This window comes from Panthera onca, chromosome B2 (assembly GCF_046562875.1).
Source record: "Panthera onca isolate mPanOnc1 chromosome B2, mPanOnc1 haplotype 2, whole genome shotgun sequence".
NCBI classification, from domain to species: domain Eukaryota; kingdom Metazoa; phylum Chordata; class Mammalia; order Carnivora; family Felidae; genus Panthera; species Panthera onca.
This window is the reverse complement of record NC_138343.1, coordinates 107015254-107041013: the sequence shown is the minus strand read 5'-3', so window position 1 is coordinate 107041013 and position 25760 is coordinate 107015254. Positions and strand designations below refer to the sequence as shown.

The following is a 25760-nucleotide window of genomic DNA, read 5'->3' as shown; positions in this document are numbered from 1 at the left end:
TTTTATTAAAAATAAAGTTTTAAAAGATGAGTCTGTGAGCATTCTACATGTGAAACAAGAATTGGTTTTAATAGTGTTTAGTCTGCTATTGTTTATGTTAAAAGACCATATATGATATTTACTTATATTGGTTAGTATACACAAAAAATTTTCTTTGGAATGAAAATCAAGAAAAAAATAATAGTGACCATCTGTGAAAAAGAAAAAAAATATGTAAACAGTGGATGGGATAGGAATTAGAAGTAAAATTTTACCTTTTTGTGCTTTTAATTTGAAATATTTTATATCTAATAGAAATATATATTAAGAGAGAGCATGATTTTTAAGAATTTGACCCTTAAAAAATAGAAAAATAATTTTTTCTTGCTCCAAAGGCTTTCAGCTTTTGATAAAGTATTGGGCTTGTGGATGTAGTAACTGTTGTTGACCTAGACATTTAGAGTTCATCACTGGCATTAAAAACCAAAACTGTTTTACTTAGTCACAACTTATCAGAATTATTTTTCTTTTTACCTCTTTATAGCACATTTGCACCAGGGAGTTTTATTATAAAGAAAAAAGTATATTAGGAGTCTATTCTGTGTATATTATTCTTCTTTAAACTATCATATTGCTTCAAATAAACACTGAATCGTAAGCTCAGTTTTACTGCTAATAAATTCCCTTTGCTCTACTAGTCTCCTAGACTCTGCAAATTAGCTAATTAACCCCTAACATATATAGGAACATGAAAAATAACATGATGTAGTATGTGAAAAGTGTAGCCCACACATAGAAAAAATAATCAACCTAATATGGAATCAATCCCATCCTGTCCCTGTCAGTTAACTAAAAACTAGATGAGTCACTTAACCTTGCTAAGTCTCAGTTTCTTTTTGGTAAACAGTAAGATAATAATACTACCTAAATGGTTATTGAAAAAAGATTAATTGAATTATATAAACAATCTCCTACCTGTCATGCCCTCATTTAAAAGAGTACCCAATGGCTATCTATGTTTAAAGTATGGTTTACTAGTTAAGTCTATCAAGAACTGTTATTTTTGACATTGGTTTCATTGCTTCATTTATGTACGGGTAATTCTAACAAGAATGAAATGTAAACAATTTTACCTGCAAACAAGACATTATATGAAAATAATTTTAATTAAATTTAAAGTTTAGATCAGTTTTTAAGAAAATTATTTTGCACGTCTCTTCAAACTTGCCAAGTAAAATAAATTTTTGAGTTATCAAATCTTTACCGTTTCTTTAAACTTCCTATTGGGTTTAACCCACTGCTGCACAGTTGATTGGATCAGCAGCTATGGAAATCACAGTGTCCTTTGTGAGCATTACATATTATCTATAGTAAAGTAGTTGATATAATGAGCAAGTCTGGACCAAGAAGGATTTCTGTGGTAGGCTTTTAAAAATCATTCTAAAATGAATATTGTGGCAAAAGTCCCCTTTTGGCAGGAGATAATTTGAGAGAATAATCTTTGCTAATTTCCTATGCATATGAATATTCATACATAGATGGATTTTTTTTAATGATGATTCATTAGGGACTCATAATTAATTGTTTAGCTACCTTACAGAAGGGATATGCTGCACCTGTCCAAAACAGATTAAGATTTTGTGCCTTTGGACAGGAAAAAAATCACTGGACAGGAATTTTGTGCTCTTCCTAATTAATGCATATAAAATGACATTGGTCTGTGCAGCTGTCTCTTACTACTAGAAATATTTTTCAAATTACCTTTTTTCTAGAAGACTTGTAAGACATGTAAGAGGTTTCTTGAAGTGCTACATATTTGGTAGTTGAACAGCAATTAAATTGCTGTAAGAAAGTTGGCTGGTAACAGTAGCAATTTGTTACATTTTTAACTCCTGGGAATGCCTTACGTTGTTTCATTATTACTTGTGTTATAATTTCTATCTCCAAGTGAACATTTGGTGAATTTATTTTTATTGAATAGACATCTCTAAAATTGAAGAGAAAAACCCAAAACCAGATTTCTTTTGGTTAGCTAAATGTCAGTTGCTTAATGCAAGAGATAAAAATACTTTTCTGGGCTAAACTCTATAGTTTCAAAGCACATTCATGTGTATTATTCCATTTGATCCTGTGCAAATCCTACAAGGTGGGTTGCACAGGTATTACTTTGTTTTAAATATCAAGAAATTGCTGCCTTACAGAGTTTAAGGGACTTGCCCAAGGTCACACCTGAAAATTCTCTAAGTGCATAAATAATGTTTAAAGATGATCTGGCCCATTCTCTCATTTACCTACAGCCTCTCTGTTGTCTAAGTTCTTCTGGATAAAATGTTCTCCATTTTTAATTAAATACAACTTTTTTTTCCCCATCTCTTAATTAGGAAATACTGATGAAACTACTAAATCTCTATAGGAAAGAAATAAATCAGTAAACTTTTGCTGTAAGATCAAAAAAAGAGAGAAAAATACTAAGAGAACTTAACTTTAGGCTACTTAAATATTCATTAGCTATAATGAGCTAAGCTACTGAATAGAAGAGCCTAATACAACTTTTTAAAAAGTGATAAATGATGTGAGAAACAAAAATATTTATAGTTAAAAAATATACTTAAATATAATAATACTATGATTTTCACTGTTAAATCAATTTAAGGAAGATATTGCTAAGATTTTCATGATTTTTAAAACATAATCTTGGATAAGGGGAGGAGACTTTTTAAACAGAGCACAGAAACCAGAACATATATGGGGGTGGGGGGGAATGCAAAATGTTTACCAAATAAATATTAGCAGAGGGAGAAAAAAAAAATGACTGAAGTCAAAAGACAAATAGCACCTTGGGAAAAAATTGCAAAACACATGATGAATAAAAGGCAAGTTTTCTTAATGTATAAAAACCTCATTCTAAGAGCTTTACTATAACTAAGGATGGCTAATGTGGCATGATTATAGTATTTAAACATTAGAGAGGTCTACCTGTTTGTCAATAGAGGATTGGTTTAATTAAATGTGATTATCTTTTTATGAAATATTATTATGCAGCTGTTAAAAATTGTTATCCTAGAAAGGTGTCTGTGATGAGCTACTAATTGAGGCAAGTACCTTGCAAAGTAAAGTGTATAACGTAATCCCGTTTTATTGAGAAGAACAAATCCTCGATACCTGCACATACCCATATGCTTATATGCATGTAGATGAGAACATTGGCTAACTAGGCAGGCGGGAGACATTCTAGGAGGGTAGGAATACAGTATGAGCTTCTTCTCCATTCATCATTGCATTGTTTCACTCATAATAGTACACATTTCTTAAAATTTCATTTTGAAATTTGTATAATTTTTAACTGTGTATTTTTTTCATTTATAAAAAATAATAGAAGTGGGAGAGACAGTGACACCAATACATAAATGAGACAAGTTTGTAAACATATACTTCTTAGAAAAGATTGCGCATTGGCCATTGACCATCAGAAGCTCAAAAAGGGAAATGCAAATTAAAATAGCATTAAGATGTTATTTTTTTACCTAGAAGATTGATCAAGTTCTTAATTTTTTTCTTTATATGTTTCATATTTTTATTGAAGTCTAATTAACATACAATTTTATATTCGTTTCAAGTGTCTAATATAATGTTTCACCATTTCTGTGCCCATCCTCATCTGTCACCAAACATGTTTACAGTCTTATTAACTATTTTCCCTATGCTGTACTTTTCACCTCCATGACTGACTTACATTGTAAGGGGAAGTGTGTATCTCTTTAATCCCCTTTATCTATTTCACTCATCCTCCTACACCTAAGATTTAAAAAAATTGATAAGTGCCCAGAGTTAGCAGCTAGGATATTCTCATGCGTACTCAGAGGGACTATGTATAGGGACAAACCTTTTAGAATATAATTAGGAGGTGTTTATTAAATTTAAATATATACTTTATCACCTGGAAATTCCACTTGTAGGATTTTATTCTGGAGACCTACTCATGAATGTGCACCATTGTTTAGAAATAGCAAAACTTGAGACCAAAAAAAATGATTAAATAGGTTACTCTACACCCACCCACACACTGGAGTACTGTGCAACTGGAATGAGGCAGAACAACTAAATACTTCACTTTTTCATGAAACACAGGACATAGTAACATGTATAGTATACTTCCATTTATATTTTTAACAAGTTTGTCTAGTGACCATGTACTGGGAAGTTTTGGGAGAGATTCCAGTAAATTGGTGATTGATGTTTATTCAGAGATAATAGTAGGATCTGAAGGAAGAGACAAATTCATTTCCGCTGCATAATCTTTTGTTGTTGTTTTTACTTTTTTGCTATATGCATGTTATTTTCATGATTTTTAAATAATTTCAGGATTACCATTGCAAAAGAAAAGTTTCTCACATTGAATAAATTGATCTTTATAAAAAACTAAAAAAATAAAAAGAAAATTAAAATGATCAGACCTGGCTTTTTCCTTGTAATTGTGAACAGTGTGGTTATTATAGCCAAATCAGAAAAACAGAGCTCATGTTTTTCTTTGTCTTGCCCTCTTCTGCCTCAGTCTTTGCCATCTTCTTAAAAATAGCATCAGTACCCACCCAGCTGCTAAAGCCAAATAACAACAACAACAACTAGAAATCATCCTTGATTCCTGTCTTCCCTCATCTCCAAATCCAATACTTCTGACAACTCTTACCTCCAGACAGAGCCCAAATCCCTCCACATCTGTCCATCTATTGGCACCTAGTCCAGACCACCATCTGTTTTTTGCCTGAATACCTGTTTGCTTGCTTACTTCCGGTCTTGCTCTCGTATAGTCTATTCTTCCCACAGTATCAAGAATGAACTCTAAAAATGCAAATGAGAGATCATCACCTCCTTTGTAAAACCCTAGTGACTTTCCATTGCACTTAGAATAAATCCAGATGCTTGCTCTGGCCTTACAGTTGCCTTTATCAGCTTGCTAGTGTCCCTGTCACTAGAGTCCCCTAACTGATTATCCTTCAGCTACACATCCAGCCTCTTTCTCACACACTTTACAGCATCCTGCCTACCTTAGGGTACTTTCAGGAGACACTTCCCAGTCTTTCCTGATACGTTCATTTTTATCTCACTGGTCTCAGCTTGAAAATCTTCCCTCCAACATAGTCTTTCCAATAAACCCATCAAAAGAAGCTTCCGTGTCAGACTCTGTCACATTGTACTGTTTTATTTTCTTCTTAGTGCTTGACATTACAGGAGAATCATGCCATTTTTAACACTGACATTTCACACTGACTGCTATTAACTGAAGTAGGTAATCTTAAATTCCAAGAATGTGCATTTTCCCCATGGGATACAAGAGAACATTTTCATTTTGAATGGAGGGATGGGGATAGCCCATAAACATTGTTATTGTTCTTAAATTGGCATTCAAGAAACAAGAAGGCACTCATCAAAGCTGTAAGATTTATTTTGTAGCAAGAGTAGCCTCAATCCATAAATCCTTGGAATGCTTCTTCTAGTTCATTGCTTTATCTCACAGCAGTTCATTTCAGACCAGATCTATCTGGAAAGTCTGGTCTTAGTCTGACTTAGTCTTTGATGAATTTGTCCTAATTGACACCTTTTCCCTTCCATTCTGGATTCCTCTATTTCTCAGAGATTCTTTTAATGACATCACCAAACCCCATCCTCAGTGACTTAAGAACACTAGTGTTTGGGGCCTAATTACTACACAGAACTTTCTGGGCCAGCACTGTACCCTTACTGCAATGTAAAGCTCAGAGTCCATTAGCCATAAGGTAAAAAAGGAAGGTATTTTTTCCTCTCTTTTTCGTTCTTCCTTTCTTTTTTATTTTTATTTCTTTAATTTTTTAATTAAAAAAATTTAATATTTATATCTATTTTTGAGACAGAGGGAGACAGAGCATGAGTGGGGGAGGGGTAGAGAGAGATGGAGACACAGAACCTGAAGCAGGCTCCAGGCTCTGAGCTGTCAGCACAGAGCCAACGTGGGGCTTGAATTCACAAACCATGAAATTATGACCTGAGCCTAAGTCGTACACTCAACCAACTGAGCAATCCAGGCGCCCCTCTAACTTTTTCTTATAGGTGAAATGGATGATTATCATTTTCAATTTCAAAGCACTATTTTGATGTTTTCATTTTAGCATTTTATAATGTGCTCTAAGAATTTACCAAAAGCTACAGTTTTTTGTGTCAGCACTCCTTTATTTCCTTAAAGGTAAAATAAGAATGATTGTATGGCCCTAAGATACTAGACTGATGTTTTCGTTTTTGCATTTTACATAGGTAGTGCACATTAAACAAAGATTTTTAAAAGCTACAGATATATCTGCCAACACTCATATATCTTCAATATTTCTTCTAGATAATAGGTAGTTTTACTACCAAAGCTCCTCCAACTATTTACTCAATATTTTGAAACATTTTTAAATTTCAATATTAGCATCAGGAGGCTACCAAAAGTTCACACTATGTAAACTACCCACTTTGATTATTCTCACTTTGTAAAAGTTAGTGTTGTTATATGTTTCAGTATCTTTTTCCTATAACATAAAGAATCCTAATTGCTTGAATATAAATGAACACGTGAGTTAAAGTGATGCATGAGAGTATCAATATATATAAAATATTTTAATTATGAATAATAAACCTTGCTTAAAGTAATTCCTGAATTTTGTAGGGAACATATTGATTACAGTAATGTTAGAAATGGACTTGCTGCTGAAATATATAAATAAAACAATCATCAAATTATTGTACCTGTGTGAATATCTGTAGGGGTGGTGGGAGGAAGGCAGTAAAGAAACAGAATTGTATTTATTGTCTTTAGGTCTTATTCTCCGGTTAGGAAGATAAACTAAAGCATGTAAAAAGTTAAATAACAGAGAAGATGTCACAAGGCAGCAGATAGCTAATTATACACAGATGACTGCATTTATATAAGGATGTCATTGAGGGCCACACAGAACAGACGCGGATTTCAACCACAGTGGCTCCTGTTCTGTTGAGAAGGATGCCTGCCTTTATTGCTGAGTCTTCCTCAACCTTGTACTCTTCCTCCTTATTCTTACTCACCTCTTAGTTCTCTTGTCATAAGACAAGAGAATTTTTCCTAATCTTTATGTTCTTAAAACCTGAGTTGCCAAACTGTTTCATAACACAGTAGTCTACAGCCTCTAAACCATAAGTTGTAGGCAGAAGGCAGGGAAATGAGAATGAAGTAGTTTGATAGTTTTATTCTCCAGCATCTGTTCAGAGTAATCTCTGAATCTGTTTGTTCTTACCACAAGTTATGCATACTTGTTTGTGATAATTCTTTATGTAAAAGTTCAAAACCCAGAAAAACTACTATTTTAAATTATAAAGTGGTTTAATTGCCTACCTAGTTTCTTTTGGTTGGTTAGAGTTCTATTCGATGTTAAAAGAAGTAATTTGAATTTACCTAATGCCTCTTAAAAGAACACATTAATTATTGGCTCTGATCACCTAGACTCACCTATTTTCTTGAACTTTCTCACTGTTAACTCATCATTTGGGTATTTGAATAGTACTTGTAGCATTTAGCTACATTTTGCCAATACAGGCTCCTTAACTTAACATTTATTTTATTTATTTTCCTTTAAAAAGAATCTATTGCCCACTCTGAAGTATGGTGATAGCTAATTTATTAAGCATCAGAGAATGAATCTTTCCCAATTACTCTCAAGTAGTTTAATATCTGGAAAAAATATACAGCGAGGATCTGTTGAACTTGGTAATGAAATATCAATGTGCTTTATATACCATACTAGTCAGAGGAAGCTCACTTTCTTTCATAAAAATTTAATTAGACCCACTTGATTTCTTTGCTGAAGACCTCTGAAGAATGCCCAAAGGAAAAACAGAATGGTTCTCCAAAAACTGTTTTGCTTCTACTCAGGTGACTGGACAAAAATTTAATTGAGTTGCAGCTGATAACCCAGCCCTCCAAAATTTCAGAACAAACCATTTTGACCAGTAAGATGCTGGAAGGATAAGTAAATCTAATCAGTCTCCAGGTAAAGCCAGACCCTCCCATACATGCTCACTGAGAAACCCCATTAATTTTGTTCAACTCCAGGGGAGCCTGGGTGGCTCAGTCAGTTGAGCGTCTGACTCTTGATTTCAACTCAGGTCATGATCCCAGGGTTGTGGGCCCGAGCCCTGAGTCAGACTCCATGCACTTGATGCTTGAGATTCTGTCTCCCTCTGTCTCTCTCCCCCTGTCACAGTCTCTTGCTCCATCTAAAAATAAAAAAAGAAAGAAAAAGAAAAAAAGTATTTCAACTCCAAAGTCAGGTTGTTCTTTAGTAAATTGAGGATTTTTATTTCAATGATCCTTTTCTAAGCCTGTATTCCAGATGAAATCATTATCATTCCCAAAACTCTTGCTTATAAATACTGTGCTTACAGAGAAAAGTTATCTGAAATTTGAAAATAAGGCAAAAAGGTTGGTATGCTATCATGTCCTGTTAGGGTAAAAGATTATCTAGAGGATGGTATTGAATTCAAAGCACTACGTACTATTGATTAAAGGTCCTAGAGTTAGTGAGGTTACATGTTCAATTGTAGAATTTTGATGAAATATAGATTTTGTAGAGATGCAAATATTTTGTCTGGTTGAAAAGATAATCCAAGAGTTACCGTTTATGATGCTGTTGTACATGACCTAGCATTGTGGGTAGACTAGAGGGGCTCTCCTAGCATTGCCTAAAAACAACCAGTTTCTCAAATGCTCCTTGATTGTTTTGTTATCTTACTGGTTCCTTTATTGAGTTCAATAAAATATTTGTCATCTGAAAAAACAGAAAATCTTAGCGTGTTTCCTATAGTGTTTCATGTTTACGTTGTACATGTGCCACGCTGTCAATAAATTATGGTCGACTTACTGGCTCATTCTTACTTGACTTTGGCAAGATGTACCCCCAGAGTACTTATGTTTTAACCTGTTGAGCAAAATCATTTAATATTATCCTCTTATACTTCAGAATTTCTGCCAAAAACTAATGTTAGTTTTGGCATAACTGATAGTGAACTTTCTTTCCCAATAGTAATTGTTCCATAGCTTCTGCTGTACCTTAAGATCAATGGTGGCAGACTTGTAGCTTTCATGGGCCGCATAAAATTTCCCTAATAATTGAGAGGCTGGCTTTAGGTTGCCAGTGTTTTTATTGTTTATAAAAAAAATACCAAAACAGAACCCTGCCTATTATCATCATTATTTTATTGAAAAAGGAAAAGCTTAACATCACAAAAGTGAGAAGGACATTAAAGTGGAATAAAAGACAATCATTTAAATTGAATAAAATTTAGCTTTCATAATAATTTACTGCCCTGTCCTTATTTTTCTCATTTCACCATACCTCAGCTCTTAGAAATCACAACTTCAGATTACTTCAAGTTTGTGGTAGAAAACTTGTATCCAGACTAGAAAGGATATTTTTTTCTTAAATTGTCTGTAAAAGGGCTTGTATGTGGTAACTCTAAATATAGGATTTTATTATTTAGCTACAAGTTAGGGGTAAGAGCCAAAGACATAGACCCTTCATATTTTTTAAATTTCATTAAATGAAGCATATATTAAATACTTTTGTTTCTTGGCACTGACCTAGACTTTGGAATTAGACTTTGGGTGCTTTATGAATAAAGCATCTTAGAATCTAGAAGGGAGCAATCCTGGCCTTCCTGGTTACAGAAAGAGACTGAAGAACAGAATTTGAAGAATTAAAAGCCTGGAATCTGCACTGATTTCATTTATCTTGATCCATAGATGATCCATAGACCCATAGAATGAAAGGCAAATAAATAAACATAGCCAAATTTCACTGTATTATGAAACTGTATCCACTGTATTATGGATTAGATCTTAATGGATCTTAAATGATGTCTTAGAATGATGATATCTGTTAAACCCTTACAGTAATGAAACTGTTGTTTCTAAATCTCTGGCAAACTAATATTAGTTGCCACTTCTGAAGATGGAATATAGTATCCCCTATTCCATCCTGAGGTTTATTAGAAAAGTGTCTGGCTATAAATGTTTATTTGTGGTTCCTCCATCCCCAGCTTTAAAGGACTTGATATAATGATTTACAGCAGATGAATTTAAGATACCCCAAGAGCTCTAGAGACTACCAAATGTGGCAAGATATAATAGGTCCACACTTTTAAGAAATAACTCTGTAAACAGTAGACATTTATGCTTCCAATACGTATTCCCAAATCCATCTTCATTATCGGTTTCGACAATTAAATTAACATCTTCCAGCTGGAATCTGTGTAGACATTTTTGCGTGAAAATTAGTTAGCTTTAAAAAGAACTAGACCTACCACCAAATTATTTATAGGACAAAAGTAAAATGAAAATAAAGTGGTTTCAATGTCTATCAATAAATGTACGTTTAAATAGATTAGAGTATAACTGACCCTCAAACAACATGGGTTTGACCTGCGTGGGTCTATGTATATGTGGATCTTTTTCCAATAAATACAGTATTGTAAATGTATTTTCTCCTTATGATTTTCTTAACATTTCCTTGTCTCTAGCTAACTTTATCACAAGTAAACAGTGTATAATACACATAACATACAAAATATATTAATTAACTGCTTATATTATCAATAAGACTTCCAGTCAATAGTAGGCTATTAGTAGTTACATTTTAGAGGAGTCAAAAGTTATACATGGATTTTCAACTGCACAAGAGGTCAACCTAACCCCTGTGTTGTTAGAGGTTCACCTATATATCCATTCAGTCAGGTACTATTCACTCAAAAACAATGTACATTGATGGGTATGGGAAAAGTCCATGAAGAATGTGATGTATGTTTAAAAGAACATGTAGAATATGATTTTTTTAAGTACAGTAAAGTAAATGTATGTGCATACTCACACATCCTAAATGCACTACAATGCTTTCTAATCAGTATTACTAGCCTTTTAGGAGTGTTCCCCAAACCTAATGATAGGTTGCCCCAGTTTACCCAATAAGTGGGTAGAAACTGCATTCAACTTATTTGCAATCTCTTGATAATGTTTAGCAAGGAGATCTTACTGAAAGGACAGCTGGAAAACAGAATTTTAGCATCTTTGGACATGTGGAGCAGATTATTTATGGAACTAGAGAGGCCTTCTCATCATTTACATTTTTTTAATTTTTTTAAATGTTTTATTTATTTTTGAGAGAGAGAGAGAGAGAGAGAGAGAGAGAGAGAGATAACTAGCAAGGGAGGCACAGAGAGGGAGGGAGACACAGAATCCGAAGCAGGCTCCAGACTCTGAGCCGTCAGCACAGAGCCCACCGCAGGGCTCGAACCCATGAACCATGAGATCATGACCTGAGCCAAGTCAGATGCCCTACCGACTGAGCCACCCATGTGCCCCTCACCATTTATATTTTTTGCAAACCCCAACCTCTGCTCCAATCCTACATAGTCAAATACAAGGACAGCAATATTGACAGTCAGAATAAACTAAAATAATAAGTATTTAGTTTCAATTCTGTCAAAAGTAACTACCCATAAGAGGGAACAAGGTGGCTAATTTTAAAACATTGTTTTGGTCTTTGGTTAAGAAATTTAATGTGCATATTCTTTGGAGATTTAACCCACATGCTGCTGTTCAGAGGCAGTAAAGCATGAATAGTGAGTTAATTCAATCAAATGGCTGCCCTTTATTAGCCATCATTTCCCTGTGGGTAGCCTTGAGGGAAGTAGTCCTCCCCAGCTGAATTTTGTATGGATGAACTATTGTAGAACCTTGCCTAGTCCTAGAATGCCAGTCCCCTGGGATTATTAGTCCAACTCTCAGTGAGGTCTTAGATGACAAACTTGAAAGATCAGCATTGTGTGAATCTGTTCAGGAAGGAGGCATTTGTAATAAGTGAAGCTGAAATTGCTTAATCTCAAAATCAATTAGCTTTGGGAATACAGTTAAATGAAACAATCGTTCATGAACTTTTCTAATTATTCTTTCCTAATTTGTGCTAAAATCCAAAAGGAATAATATTGGATTATCTGCTCTTTTGAATTAAATATCCCTGTGTGCCTATTTGCATGCATAAGTAACGCTTTACCATAATATACAGAATGTGGGGAATTTTTTTTCTTCCAAAACTTGCTAACTCCATAGCCCAGAGGAATAACCCATATTCTGGACTTTGAACTTGAAGGGCATTTGTTTACTGATCAGCTAATCAGAAATTATTCAGGCAAGAATCCTCAAGACAATAGTTTATTGGCCCATTTCCCATTGTGTATAGAACAGCAAGCAGTAAGGAAGAGTAGATTGAAAGTCATAGCTAATCAAGACTGTATAACTATGTAATGCTTTGTTTATATATTCATCTGGCAATTTTTTAGAATCAGCTCAGTTCTGTAAATGCTTTATTTGTTTCATTTGATTATAGTAAATAGCCAAATGTATTTTTTTAATGATCTAAACTATATCCGGGCAAACATATCACTTTGGGTACCTCAATTTAAGATTATTTTGAAGAGATATACCATCAATCCAGAACAACCCTCCAGCTACTTGATTCATTACAAGCTCTAGGAGGAGTCAGCAGCACTCCCTGGGATTCAAGTGTGAATAGATTAGCAATATTAGAATGGTAGTTCCTTTCTCTGGATATTAGCCATTCCCAGGAGAGAGGGGAAAAAAGCATAATGTCCACTGCTTATGAGAGCTATGAGGTCAGTAGATAATTATACCTTCTTGTTTTTTATTGCAATAGGATGTGGGAGTATATTAACACTGCTTAATAAACTACACTCAAGTTGTACTCTCTAAAACAACAGAATAGTGTTTCACATTTTCAAAAGAATCATAGTGACTCAGCTTTTAAAGACATGTTTCTAGTTGTGATTGCCAAAATCAGTTATTTTTTGTTGTGATGTTTTATCTTTAAGGAATTATTACCTTTGTAGAATACTGAAAATTTTAATTAAAAAGAATTTTTTTCAATACATTGAAAGATATGTATTAAATAATACTCCAATTTAAAATAGAAGAACTGGGGCTTGGAAGAAACAGAAGTAAGTGAAATTAGAGTAGTACAAAAGTTTGAAGTTCTGTTCCAGGATTCTTTGAACCACATACTTGGCAGCTTCCCAAATCACGTTAATTGCCTTTTTGTGTATACATTTCCATATGCTGACTCATCATTTGGCTTATAATGGTTATAATGCAATCATTATAACAAGATTGGGAATATTTAAATATTCTTCCCTTTTATGCCTACCTGATGGAACTAATAGTTTCTGAACACAAACTGTTATTTTGTTTTTAACTATTTTTCTAAAGTATTATTAGTGTTTAGAAAATAGATAAAGATAAAATAAAGAACACCATGACTGCCTTTAAAATACTGTGATAACAGAACTGAAATTAAAGACATTTTAAATCCCCTACTCTCTCAGATGAGACTGATCTTGACCCAGAGGTCTAGAAAGCTTTAGTGTTTGGAATCATGGGATGCCCAGAGTATCCTGACCCCAGATCAAAGGAGCAGAACTCTCTCTGCACTCATTTGCCTTTGTCATAAACCCACCATTTTGATGCCAAATGCTCAACGTTTGTATATATCAGTTTAGAAATTAGAGCCATATAAATATATTGATTCCTCAATAGACTTAAAATTTAGAGACCTTAGAAATCATTCTATGAGTGTCCAAAACTGGTTCTGATTCAGTACACATTTGCGGTACAAACAGGCAGCCATTTCCCCCAGTACACACATTTTTTTAGCCGTTATGGCTTATGTTGTGTGCCCCACACTCTTCCCCAGACCAATCTCTAGTCATTGCAGGTTTGCCTAAGAAAAGGTAAGTGACCTTATTAAATATCTAGATAAAACGATACTCTCTCTGACTTCTTGAAATCCTTCTCTCACTTATATTAAACAGCTAGCACAACTATTGATCTTACAGTTTTACTGAAATACATTAATTCTGTAGGTTGAAAGAATGGTAATCAAAGCCATTCTTTCATATAAACATACCATGTATTCTAAACCCAGCTTTCTTCCTGTTAGCGTGACATATCCTTTGCTAATGCTTTTACTGTTCTTGCTTCCTATATAATTAAACAGTGATAGAGAAGTGTGCTGATTTCCTTCTGATATGAATGTGCAAAGGAGAAAGAGGGAATACATATAATCCTTTTTAAATCTTAACTTTTTTTAACATATTGAAATTTTTTCAGTGTGTCTCTGATTTTCTCTTAACCACATTAATAGCAGGGAACAAACACATGGAAACAAAAGTAATTTGAATTTTAGATTAGTACATATATACTACTTGAGTTTCCCAGGTGAGAGTGCTGCCACACCCTCATACCCTGAACTGAAAAGAACCAGTCTTTGAAGATCTGGAAACTGGGCTGCATTCCTAGCACATTGTCTTTCTCCCCCTCTAGGACAAAGTCCTCATTCCCTCTTACCTTGATATTGTGGCTTTGATTTTAGTAGTTTCTATAGAACATAGAAACTTTTGCTTTTGCTTCATTAGGCTTATTGACTCTGGTCAGTGATGGAATGGTTGGAATTTAAAAACATATGACAACAAACTAATGACCAATTACTATGTGCACTTGCCATATGTTAATAAAATTTGAAAGTAGTTGTTCATCCTATTTGGATGATTGGCTATTGCTTTCATCTAAGCCAGCTATGAAAATAGAAACCGATTTACATTCCTAGAACTTAATAAATGTAAGGCATTTTTAAAAATAAATAAATGTGTGATTTTCAGAACTCTTTTATTTCTGTTTACTTTTTTATTATGTTTACTATAAACCTGTGTTAGAAGATAAAATCTAGGTTTTGCTCTAAAAAGAAACAGAGCAGGGAGGAAATCTAGGGGACACCAAGAGCAGTATTCAGATGGAGTCAACTTGGGAAGGGAGGAAAGTGAGAAATCCATAAGCCTCCAAGACCTGGCCCAGATTGAACTTCGTAGCCTTCTCTTCCCTTCCCTCTACTCACCAGTATCAGGAGCTTCTTCCAGTTCCTGGCTAGCCCTTCTGTGTGCTCTCAATATGTGGATGCTCCCTCTCACCATTCTTCCTCACTAAATCTTATTCATTCTTCAAGAATCACTGGGGAGTCTCCTGCTTAAGAAGTCTTCCGTGCCCCTCTGCCATGTAGGATTATATGTCCTGGCTCTCAGGTCTCAGAGACCTTTTCACACATCTATCCTGGCACTTACCATATTTAACTGGAATTATCTATGCCTAGGTCATTCTCTCATATTATACTATAAGGTCTTTAAGGAAAGAGTGATCATAATCATCCTTTAACCCAATGCCATACATAGTCCCTGGCAAATGGTAGGCATGTAATAAATCCACATTTGAACAACAACCAAAACGTGGGTTTTCAGCTTTCTCCAAGGGGATTTATTGGTAAAATCCTTGACTTGACTCTTTATTTCAAATATCATGTAAGTCTTGACGTTTTAAATGGTGCCGCAAAAATACACTGTGCCCAAGAGTCTGACCATGTCTCCAAAGTTATTTTATGTGTATTTGTGTGTATGTATATTTAGGATTAACTCTTTTTAGAAACCATTTCTCCCAGATGAGCCATGAGGCAATAATTTTGGGAGCTCATGCCTTTTGACCTCTTTCAGATTTGAATTTCATAATTGTGTTGAACCTAGATTAAATGGGTCAGAGAATAAGTGAGTGCTCTGGAAAATATACTTAGAAAATAAGTAAAATAGTGTAAGGGAAAACAAAAGAAAGAAAGTAGTAAGTGGAGGGAGGGTTTGGGGAAAGATTCAGTGTGTTTATAACCAATGAATCAATGAAATGTATATCAAAGAAAAACTTTAAATATAATGTGAATGTCTATAATAGTCCATGGAATCTCAGGCTGAAATTAATTAAAATGTTGGAAGGCTTTATGTGGGATTTGGGATATGTTTATATTCCACTTGGAATGGGTATGTATCTCTATATGGCACCTGTTCCTTCCAAAATATTTGTCTGTTCTTCAACAGCAAGGACATAGCAACTTTTTTCTGACTGAAGTCTACATTGATTTTCAGTTTGTAGATAAGAGTCAAAGCCTGAAACCAATAGCCAAAGCCAACAATGCTGGATATTTTTAAATATCCAGAGTGGACTATCAGCTGAGATGCCATTATTCAAAAGCTGTCTCTTTCACTTCTGTTATTTAGAGCTGCAAAAATTGGCATTAGTCTGACCCATAACTCTTCAATCTCCTCTCTTCTTTAGTGGGATTGGAAGGAACTGGCCCTGGGCCTCAGGAGGCAGCAGTATTTTGGCAGAATTCGGAACTCTGCATTTGGAGTTTCTACACTTGAGCCACTTATCAGGAAACCCCATCTTTGCTGAAAAGGTGAGATCCTCCAATATACCTTGCATTGCAAAGCTGCACTTGTGAGAAACAATATCCTCTCCTGGACGATTTAGTAATTTTGGATGTGGAAAAGAACAACCAAGTTTAATATAGTTCTTTATGATGTTTTGTTACACGCGGCATTTCATTTTACCAAACAGTAATCCTGCAGCCTTTTTATGGCGTCTTCTAACTCTGTGTGAGGCAGCCTGTGATACATGTCTGCTTCTCTACACCTCAAGCAAGTCTCTTCACCTCTCTGAATTTTTTCCTTATCTAAAAATATATAGGTGTTGTGTGGGACTGTATGAACCACGTATGTGACTTTTTAAACTCAAAATATAAATTAAATTTGAGGTAGCAGTTGAATCTATTTCTAATTTGCAAGAAACAAACCCATAGATATTTGGGTAAATTTATATTCAGCCCAACACTTCTGCCCTAAGCTTTCACCCCATCTCTCAGCTCCCCTTTACAGCAAGATTCCTTGGGAGGGTTGTCTCTGTTATCCCCTCTTCTTGTGTCCCACTATCTTGAACACTTTCCAGTCAGCATTTCTCCCTGCCACACCCATCTCAGTGACCAGTGAGCTCCACATTACCAGGTCTGGTGATTATTCTCACCTCCCAATTTCATCACCCTCTCGGCATCTGATGCACTTGGTCACTTCTCCATGAGACACTGATGGGGCTGCAGGCTTATGGTGCTATCCTGGTTTGCCTCCTTCCTCAGTGGAGTGCTCCTTCTCAGCCTCCTTTGTTGGATCTTCCTCAGCACCCCAATCTCTAAATATCCGAAAGCCCCAGGACTCAAGCCTGGGCCTTTTTATGTTCACTCTCTACATTATTTCATCCAGTCTCATGGGTCTACATGCTATCTATGTGCTGTTGACTCCAAATTTGTAATTCCAGTCCCAACATGTCCCAGACTCTCTCTCCAGCATTTCCACTGAAAGATCTAAAAGAGAGCTACTACTTAAAAAATGCCTCAGACTCAACCCCCAGACCTGTTTCTACCTCAGTCTCCACTATCTGAATAAATGAACCCCTCCGTTTACCCAGTGGCTCAGACCACTAATCGGAGGTCATCCAGGCTCAGGCTCCTCTCTTTTTGATAGACCTTAGGTCGAATCCATCAGAAAATGATTTGGCCCTGTTCTGTGACTCTGCTGCTACCCTGTTCCAGGGATCTGTCTTCTCTCACCTGAACTCCGCCGTACCCTCAGTCACGCCCATCCTGCAAGAGCACCAGACTTAAATGGCTTCCCATCACGCTCGAAATAAAATAAGCCCTCATTTTGGCCCACAAGGCTTGCATGTGGCCCTGGTTACCTTTCTCCTCTGCTTTCTGACATTCTCCCCTTTGCTTCCTCACCTCCAGCCTCGGTGGTCTTGCCAAACCCACTTTCTCCTCAGGGCATTTGTACTTGCACCTCCCTCTGCCTAGGTTGCTCTTCCTCCAACTTTCCGCATGTTGTTCATTTGATTCTTTAAGTTCCTGCTCAAATCCCCTCACGTCAGCCTCCCCGGCCACCCCTGACTCAGCGTGCAACCTCACCACCTCACATCAGTCTGTCTCACTGCTCTCTATAATTTTTTCACAGCCTTTATCGCCACCTTGACATATTTATGTGTTTATTATCTGTCTCCTCCCACAAGAATGCAAACTCCAAGAGGGTAATGACTTTGTTTATCCACTGATATATCCCTAGTTCCTTCTATGGTGTCTGGCAGATCAGTGTGACTGTATTCACTTACTGAGATTATTTTTGTAAGCCAGTGGCGACTGTCTTTGTTCTAATTCTAAATTCTTTCCTAACATGGAAAAATGTAATGAAGAAAGAGAAGAATGGCACCAAAATTGTTTTTTAGATTTTCATAGTAACATTTCATTTTCTGTTGTAGGTAATGAATATTCGAACAGTGCTGAACAACCTGGAAAAACCACAAGGCCTTTATCCTAACTATCTGAATCCCAGTAGTGGACAGTGGGGTCAATGTAAGTCAAAAGATTAGACTTGTTTTAGCTCTTTATGGTATCCAGCACTGTTCTAGTAACAGAGAGAAGGAGCACAAAAAAGCACAAATCTTTTTGAGGAATGTTTCGAAAAGGGGAAAGTGGGCATGGTTCCTTTCATGAGTCTCTTGTAAGACAGGCTGTGTTACCAGGGAACTAGGTGGCTTATTTTTCCTGGGTAACTGTGAGCATGATGACATTGTAAGGACATTTAAATTATTAATCAGGAAGGGAAGATCTGATCAGGTTGTGTGGGGATGTTAGCCTATAACAAGCTGGTCATGTGGATAGAAGAAAAAATTGTTCCTTTGTGCTATTAACTATTAGCGTTTTGTACAAGAGTAGTTGGATCATTCTACTTTGTAGCGTTTTCTTTTTTTCTTTTTTGGCTACAAGATGAGAGAGGAACCTGAATCTTTAAGGGTTAGGAAATTGAAAGAGCAAACAGGGTGTTTTCTCTACTTAATTTTAAGCCAGCAGATAAAGGTTTCTTCCCAGTAGAATTATCTTCAGATTAGGAGAAAGTATTATGCAAGAAGCCTTCACTTCAGATCCCTTAAGGACTTTGATCAGTGTTACGAAGATTCAGAGTAGTTGAAAGAAATGTTCTTAAGTTGATTTGGAGAAAAAAACCTGGTAGATTAACGCAGCAACTAAGAGCAAGTGCAGAATACTAAGTGAGGTGCCTAACTGTGCTGGGGATATTAGCAATGCCTTACAATTTAATTCTAATTTGAGTATTTTCTTTATATTGAAAATTAGATTCTTAGATGATTGTGCCTCACCCTTACTTTAGAAGTACTTTTCTCAAAGAATAATTTAGTAGGGGAAAAAATGTGCTAAAGTCTGTGTTTGTAATGCCTATGGAAGACAGGCATCCCAATGCTGTTGAGACCACAAGACCATAATCATGGTTGCCACTTAACCTAAGTTTGGTCTACATATACTGGACCTTTCAGGAGGTCCACAAGGTCAGAGCTATTTTTATATTAATACTAAGGCTTTCTGCCACCTTCACTGTGCTGATATTTGCACTTCTGTTGCAAGAGCAACGGTGGGTAAAACTACTGAAGCCACAGAGAGAACCATGGTAGAGGAGCCAGAGAGTACTAATCATTGTATTCCTCATCGACAATAAGAAATAAAAATATGCCAGAGGCACTTATGAATAGTTTTAAGGAAAAAAATTACCTGTTAAGTTTATTTATTTATTTGAAAGAGATGGAGACAGTGCAAGTGGGGGAGGGGCAGAGAGAGTGGGAGACAGAGAATCCCAAGCAGGCCCGTCACTGTCAGCACAGAACCCATGGGGGACTTGAACTCATGAACCGTGAGATCATGACCTGAGCCGAAATCACAAGTCAAAAAAAAAAATTATTGAGTCTGGTAAATCTCAGCCATTGAGTACACTTCTTTGCTGCATAATAGAAAATAGCGTTTGCCGCATAGAAAAGCACTCGTGTGATTGTTCTAGTTGCAGACTGCACCAGCCATCGATTGCTCCGTGCAGTACCATTTTTACTTGAAAGAACAACTGAAGACACGCTTTGGTTGTTCAGAATTGGGTAACTCGTAGACATGTTCTCAAAAACGAGCCTGTCACTTCAAAGAAAAGTGATGGTGTCGGTGCCATGACAGAATTTGAGTTTCTAAATGAAAATTAGAATTTCAGGAAATGTGTATATGCTGCCATGACCTTGATGCCTTTAACCAATCCTTAGAGACATTTATGATGAGATTGGTGTTCATATTAATAAATACAGTTTTTGGATACTGTATAGTGAACTGTGCAGCATTCAGAAGATCCACATAATTCAGTGAACCAGTATTTTCCAAATGACTAATACATGCAATTAAACAATCATGTCAGAAAGAAGATCCATTCAAAGTGCAAGATAGACCAATGGATTTTAATGTAACAGTACAAAAATTCATTGATGTGATTTCTAATTCCACCTTACAACCAACCTTTAAAACCTTTTTAACCTTTGGGGCACCTGGGTGGCTCAGTTAAGCGTCCAACTTCGGCTCAGGTCGTGATCTCACGGTTTGTGAGTTCAAGCCCCACATCAGGATCTGTGCTGACAGCTGGGGGCCTGGAGCCTGCTCCGGATTCTGTATCTCCCTCTCTCTCTGCTCCTCCCTGCTTACACACTCTCTCTCTCAAAAATAAATAAAGATTAAAAAAAAAATTTTTTGACATTTTTAACCTTTAAAAAACAATTTGTCAAGTTTTATTTTAGTATCAAAGAAAAATGTCCATACTTATCTAGAAAGATTCTTTAAATACCTTTCCCTTTTCCAACTATGTAACTGTGTGAGGCTGAACTTTCTTTGTGTATTTCCACCAGAATGGCATACACTAGTGGACTGAATATACAGCAGATATGAAAATCCAGCTGTCTTCTGGTATAGCAAAAATTTAAAAGATTTTCAAAAATGTAAATCAGTGTCAGTATTTTCACTGATTTTTTTCTTTTGTAAAATATAACATGTTTATGAAAAAAAACTTTGTTAATATAATGGTTGTATTATTATTTTAAATGAATAAAATATTTTTAATTTAAATATTTTAAATCTAGTTTCCAATATGGTAGATATTTATAGATATTACATAAACAAGTTATTTGGAGTATTTCTTAATTTTTAAGAGTGTATGGGGCGCCTGGGTGGCTCAGTCGGTTAAGCGTCCGACTTCAGCTCAGGTCACGATCTTGTGGTCCGTGAGTTCGAGCCCCGCGTCGGGCTCTGGGCTGATGGCTCAGAGCCTGGAGCCTGCTTCCGATTCTGTGTCTCCCTCTCTTTCTGCCCCTCCCCTGTTCATGCTCTGTCTCTCTCTGTCTCGAAAATAAATTTAAAAAAAAAAAGTTAAAAAAAAATTTAAAGAGTGTAAAAGGGTACTGAGACTAAAAGTTTGAGGACCAGTAGAGTATTTGAAATAAAATAGAATTTGAGTTGCTTTCTGAGTACAAGGACCAGAGAAGATTCTCTAAAAGGACAGGTAGTTTTAGCATTTTCCTTCTCATGAATGATTTTAAAAATTGAAAAAAAAAATTATCTTTGACTCTTTTCTTCCTGTGATTTAGAAGCCACTGTGAAGAGGGACAAAAAGTATCAGTTGTACTGGAATATTCCAGCTTCACCTTCTGCGTTACCAGTATATTGTGTATTTGGCCATGTTTCCCGGTACAAAGGGCCCTTTATATTTGGATTGCTTATGGGCCAATTTCCTGATGGCAAACAAATAGGGTTGATGAGTCTCATGTCCGTTTCGCCTCCTGCACCTCCATCCTGTGTTCCAGCCACAAGGGAGACCAATTTGTTTTTTTCATTCTTTAATCAAGGCCTGCTTGGGCATATCCAGGTCCTGGTTTGTGCTGTTTCCTCGGCCCTTTACCTCTCTTCTGACTTTGCCAACATCCAGCTCAATTGCCCTTTCTTCTGGGGGACCTTCTTCTTCAAGACCCTGGTTGTAATTTGTTAGCACCCACTTGCCTTCTACTCACCCTCTTCTTCCCCTGCCCCAACACTTTGAGTGCTTTCCTATCATTGTCTTTTTCAAAATGATTTGTATACATCCCTGTTCCTAGGGACCCAGAACTTTTGAGGCCAGTGACTTTGCCTTAGTGATGTTTGTTAGCCCAGCACACTATATCTTGCACCTAGTAGGTGTTTGCTTACTTGAATTTTGTGAATCCTCATGCACTGTGTATCCAGTCTGTCCTTCTGTCTCTGCTTTTAATAATGGTTCTATTTATTCTCCTTTAACAGTTGTCCCTGCTCCTCAGTTGTGGCTGAGAGACAGCATCAGGTCCTGGTCACTGATAATATAAAGAGATCTTGCAACTGTTGAGGCCAGTTGGGACTCTGTGTCTATAGACGGAAAATTATCATTCTCTCTTGATTAATATACATATAGTGTCACTTGCATCATTGGGGGAATGCTTTGAGAAGTTCAGATTCAGATGAAGTGTACAAATTATTAAACATTAAAGATACTGAGTATTTAATCCTTTTTGTCTTGATTCTTTTGCTACTCGTTTTATCTCTTTAAGTATTATGAATCCTTTTATGGGACCTATTCCTCTCAGGAAGGAAAGAGTAAATTGCCTTCCATAGAGAAGAGCATAATATTTGAGTGACCGTAGTACACATTACGTTTAGAACATTTGGGAATAAAAATACCATATATGTTCTTTCTAGAAGTGGGCGGTCCCTTCCTGCTGATAAAATCGAGCATGTTCTGTCCCACACCCACTAAATATTTACACAGAATTCTGTTGCCAACACAAACAGTCCTCCAGACTGGGGGAAACTTAGTGAGTGATATTCTAAGTTATCAAAAAAGCTTGCTCTTGTTTCTCCTCTATGTTCCTTTATTTTGATTCTTTCCAAATATGAAAAATCTATAGGCAGGAAATAAAAATATAGAAAATTATCTGGTGTTTACCAAAATTAATTAAAGCAAATATATTGTTATGTAACCCTTTTTCCTTTTTTAAAAATCATCAAATGCCCAAACTTGCTTCTTCCGTCCATTATAGAATCATAACCCGAGGGGGAAGAAAATGAAGCTGCTTCTGGCTGTTAGCTTTCAACTCTCAGTGCTTGAACTCTGAAGGGCATGTCTGGATCATGGCCATCATTTCCTATTACTTCATCTAGACCTTGTTATTTTGACAGTAACCAGACAGTGATTTGCTTTACCATGCATCACTTGCATTTGTCTCCTGCAATCATGTTTATAACAACAGGGCTTGTTATTGATGAGATAGTACTTAGTGTATTTAGTTTGTAAATGTCAGAGGTTTCTGTGGTAATTTATTTAGGAAGTTGCAAAGGTCACTTCAAACACTGCTGTTTCAAGAATCAGCCTTACTATTGTAAAAACACTAATGTTTACATCAAAATTAAAACTGTAAATCTGGACATTCTTACAATAATAAAAATCACATATTTCACTACTTACAAATATAGCCCTGATTGGGTATAGTCCTTACAAGAATTTTGCTTTGTTCATCAATTGTTTACTGAGTACCTGCTATATGCAAGCTACTTTCAGGGGCTGATAATGGACCAGGCAACATGGTGGATCTAGTCCCTGTCCTCCTGGATCATGATCTTGTAGAGAAGACAGAGAAGAAATTCCACCATCTTTTGAAATTGCCAAGTGTAGTAAACACGTGTTATCAAAAAGTGTATAGTGAGGGAACCCAGTGGGTGAGGGTCAGGGAAAGAAAGCATCTTTGAGGAAGCAACATTTGATCCTAGACATGAAATATGAGTAAGAGTTACTACTGAAAGGGAAAGGAGTCAGGGAACGCACATCAGGCCCAGAGAACAACGCCTTTAGAATTCCTGCAGTAGAGCCTGCTGGTTTCAAGGGAACAAAAGAAGAGCCATATGGCAAGAGGATAGAAAGCAATCAGAGCAGAATTGATGGTAATATGGGGAAGATGGAGACCACGCAGGGCCTCTCAGTCTCCGAAGACCCAGGATTTGAGTCTTTGCCATTGAAGGCTTCCAATTAGGGATGATCCAGTTCACATGTCAAAAGGGTTATTCTGGTATTAATGGGGGAATAGTTTGGAGTGGCACTACCATTAGAACTCGGTGTGATGATGGAAATGTTCTGTATCTTTCCTGTGCAGTACAGTAACCAAGGACCACATGTAGCTGTTGGGCACGAGTATGGCTGAGGAACTGAATTATTTTCTTTTCTTTTAATTAATTTAAATGTAAACAGCTGCATGCTATCGGAGTAAAACGGGCCAAATAATTGGGCACTGAAGCCTTGGAAGCAGGGGCTATTGGTAGCTTCATCCAGGATCATATTGGTGAGGACAGAGGAGTGGATGGATTCAGGAAATATATAAGAGGTGAAATTAGTAGAGTTCAGTAGCTCACTGGATATAGGGAAGAGAGAGAGAAGTGAAGAATGACTCTCTGATGTCTAACTTGCACAGTTGGGAGGATGATGGTGCCATGTTAGTGAGACGGGCACCAACGGCAGATGGTAAGGTTGAGAAGGACAAGAGAATAAATTCAGTTTTAACCTGTTTAATCCTGTCCCCGCATAAGCCTCCAAGTGGAGTTGTTAGGTAGGTGTTAGGAGAAAATTGTCTTGTTAGCTGTGTAAAAACGGGTTCACTTTTATATGACAAAGTCAACACAAAGGTCTTATTTTAAAAAATAGTTACGTTGGGGTGCCTGAGTGGCCCAGCCGATTAAGCATCCAACTTTGGCTCGGGTCATGATCTTATGGTTTGTGAGTTTAAGCCCTGCGCTGAGCTCTGTACTGACAGCTCGGAGCCTGGAGCCTGCTTCGGATTCTGCGTCTCCCTCTCTCTCTGCCCCTCCCCCACTCTCGTCTGTCTCTGTCTCCCTCTCTCTCTCTCACTCAGAAATAAACATTCAAAAATTTTTTAAAATAGTTATGTAAACTAGGTTTGAGTTACGAAACTTAAAATGCATATTTCCAAAATAAGCCTGTTTTATTAGTTCTCAAATTCTCTATGAATTCTAGAAATGATATTTCAAATAGATTATGTCTCTGTTTTTGTAGGTAGATATGCTTGAAAAATTAAAGTATTAATTCAAGCAGTAGGCAAAAGAATACATTCAGTGTCACAAGGTAGAGAGCAAGAAGTTCCAGGTGCGAGACCGTGCATGGGCTGTGGAGTCAGATGGCACTTACCAGTGATGCAATCTCATTTAGCCTCACTAAGCCTTAATTTTTTTCACTTTTAATGAGGATACTTACCCTATAAGTTACAAAATTGTGGTACTATATGTAGTAGATGTGGCATAATAACTGGCAGTAGGGGAGGATTGTAGGAATGGAGTGTTAGGAAGAACGTCTCCTGCCCTGTCTTCTTTGTTACTGGCCTCCCTCAAAGGATTTTGACCTTATAGGTTGAAAACACTAGAAACTTTATCTAATCATCATCATCATCATCATCACCATCATCATCATGAAAGAGTCTGAGGAGTTTCATTTTATCATATGCCAGTCCTTTTTAAGATTAGTTAATACTCATAGTATTTGACATACTTTAGTTATGTTAGTGAAAGCTAAAGCAATTAAAAATTTATTTGAATATATACCGTGAAATATTTTAATTTGGTAGTTTTAACTAGAAAAACAGATTTTAGGAATTGAGGTTGATTACGTATTTTTTATCTTCATGTTTACAAAACTACCCCGGTAATTATTTAGAGTATATCACATTAGTTAACAGCACATCTGCTCGGTTCAGAATATCTTTCTGAAAACAAGAGATTTGTTGGAATTTAAATGTAACATCGAGTTGCAGTTGACGTAGGCTTTTGCATCCTAGTTACTAATGTGATTTTGCTGCATTATCTGAGTTAAAGCCTGAA

At 36.3% G+C, this 25760-nt stretch overlaps 1 protein-coding gene across 1 annotated transcript in view; it reads left to right on the top strand.

Annotated features, from left to right (window-relative positions):
* The window catches only part of MAN1A1 (mannosidase alpha class 1A member 1), a 162225-nt gene that overhangs the window by 118167 nt on the left and 18298 nt on the right, over positions 1–25760 (top strand). The window contains exons 6-7 of the mRNA XM_060616531.3: positions 16238–16361; positions 18266–18359. Coding sequence (XP_060472514.1) covers positions 16238–16361; positions 18266–18359 — 218 coding nt within the window. The remainder of the gene's footprint in view (positions 1–16237; positions 16362–18265; positions 18360–25760) is intronic.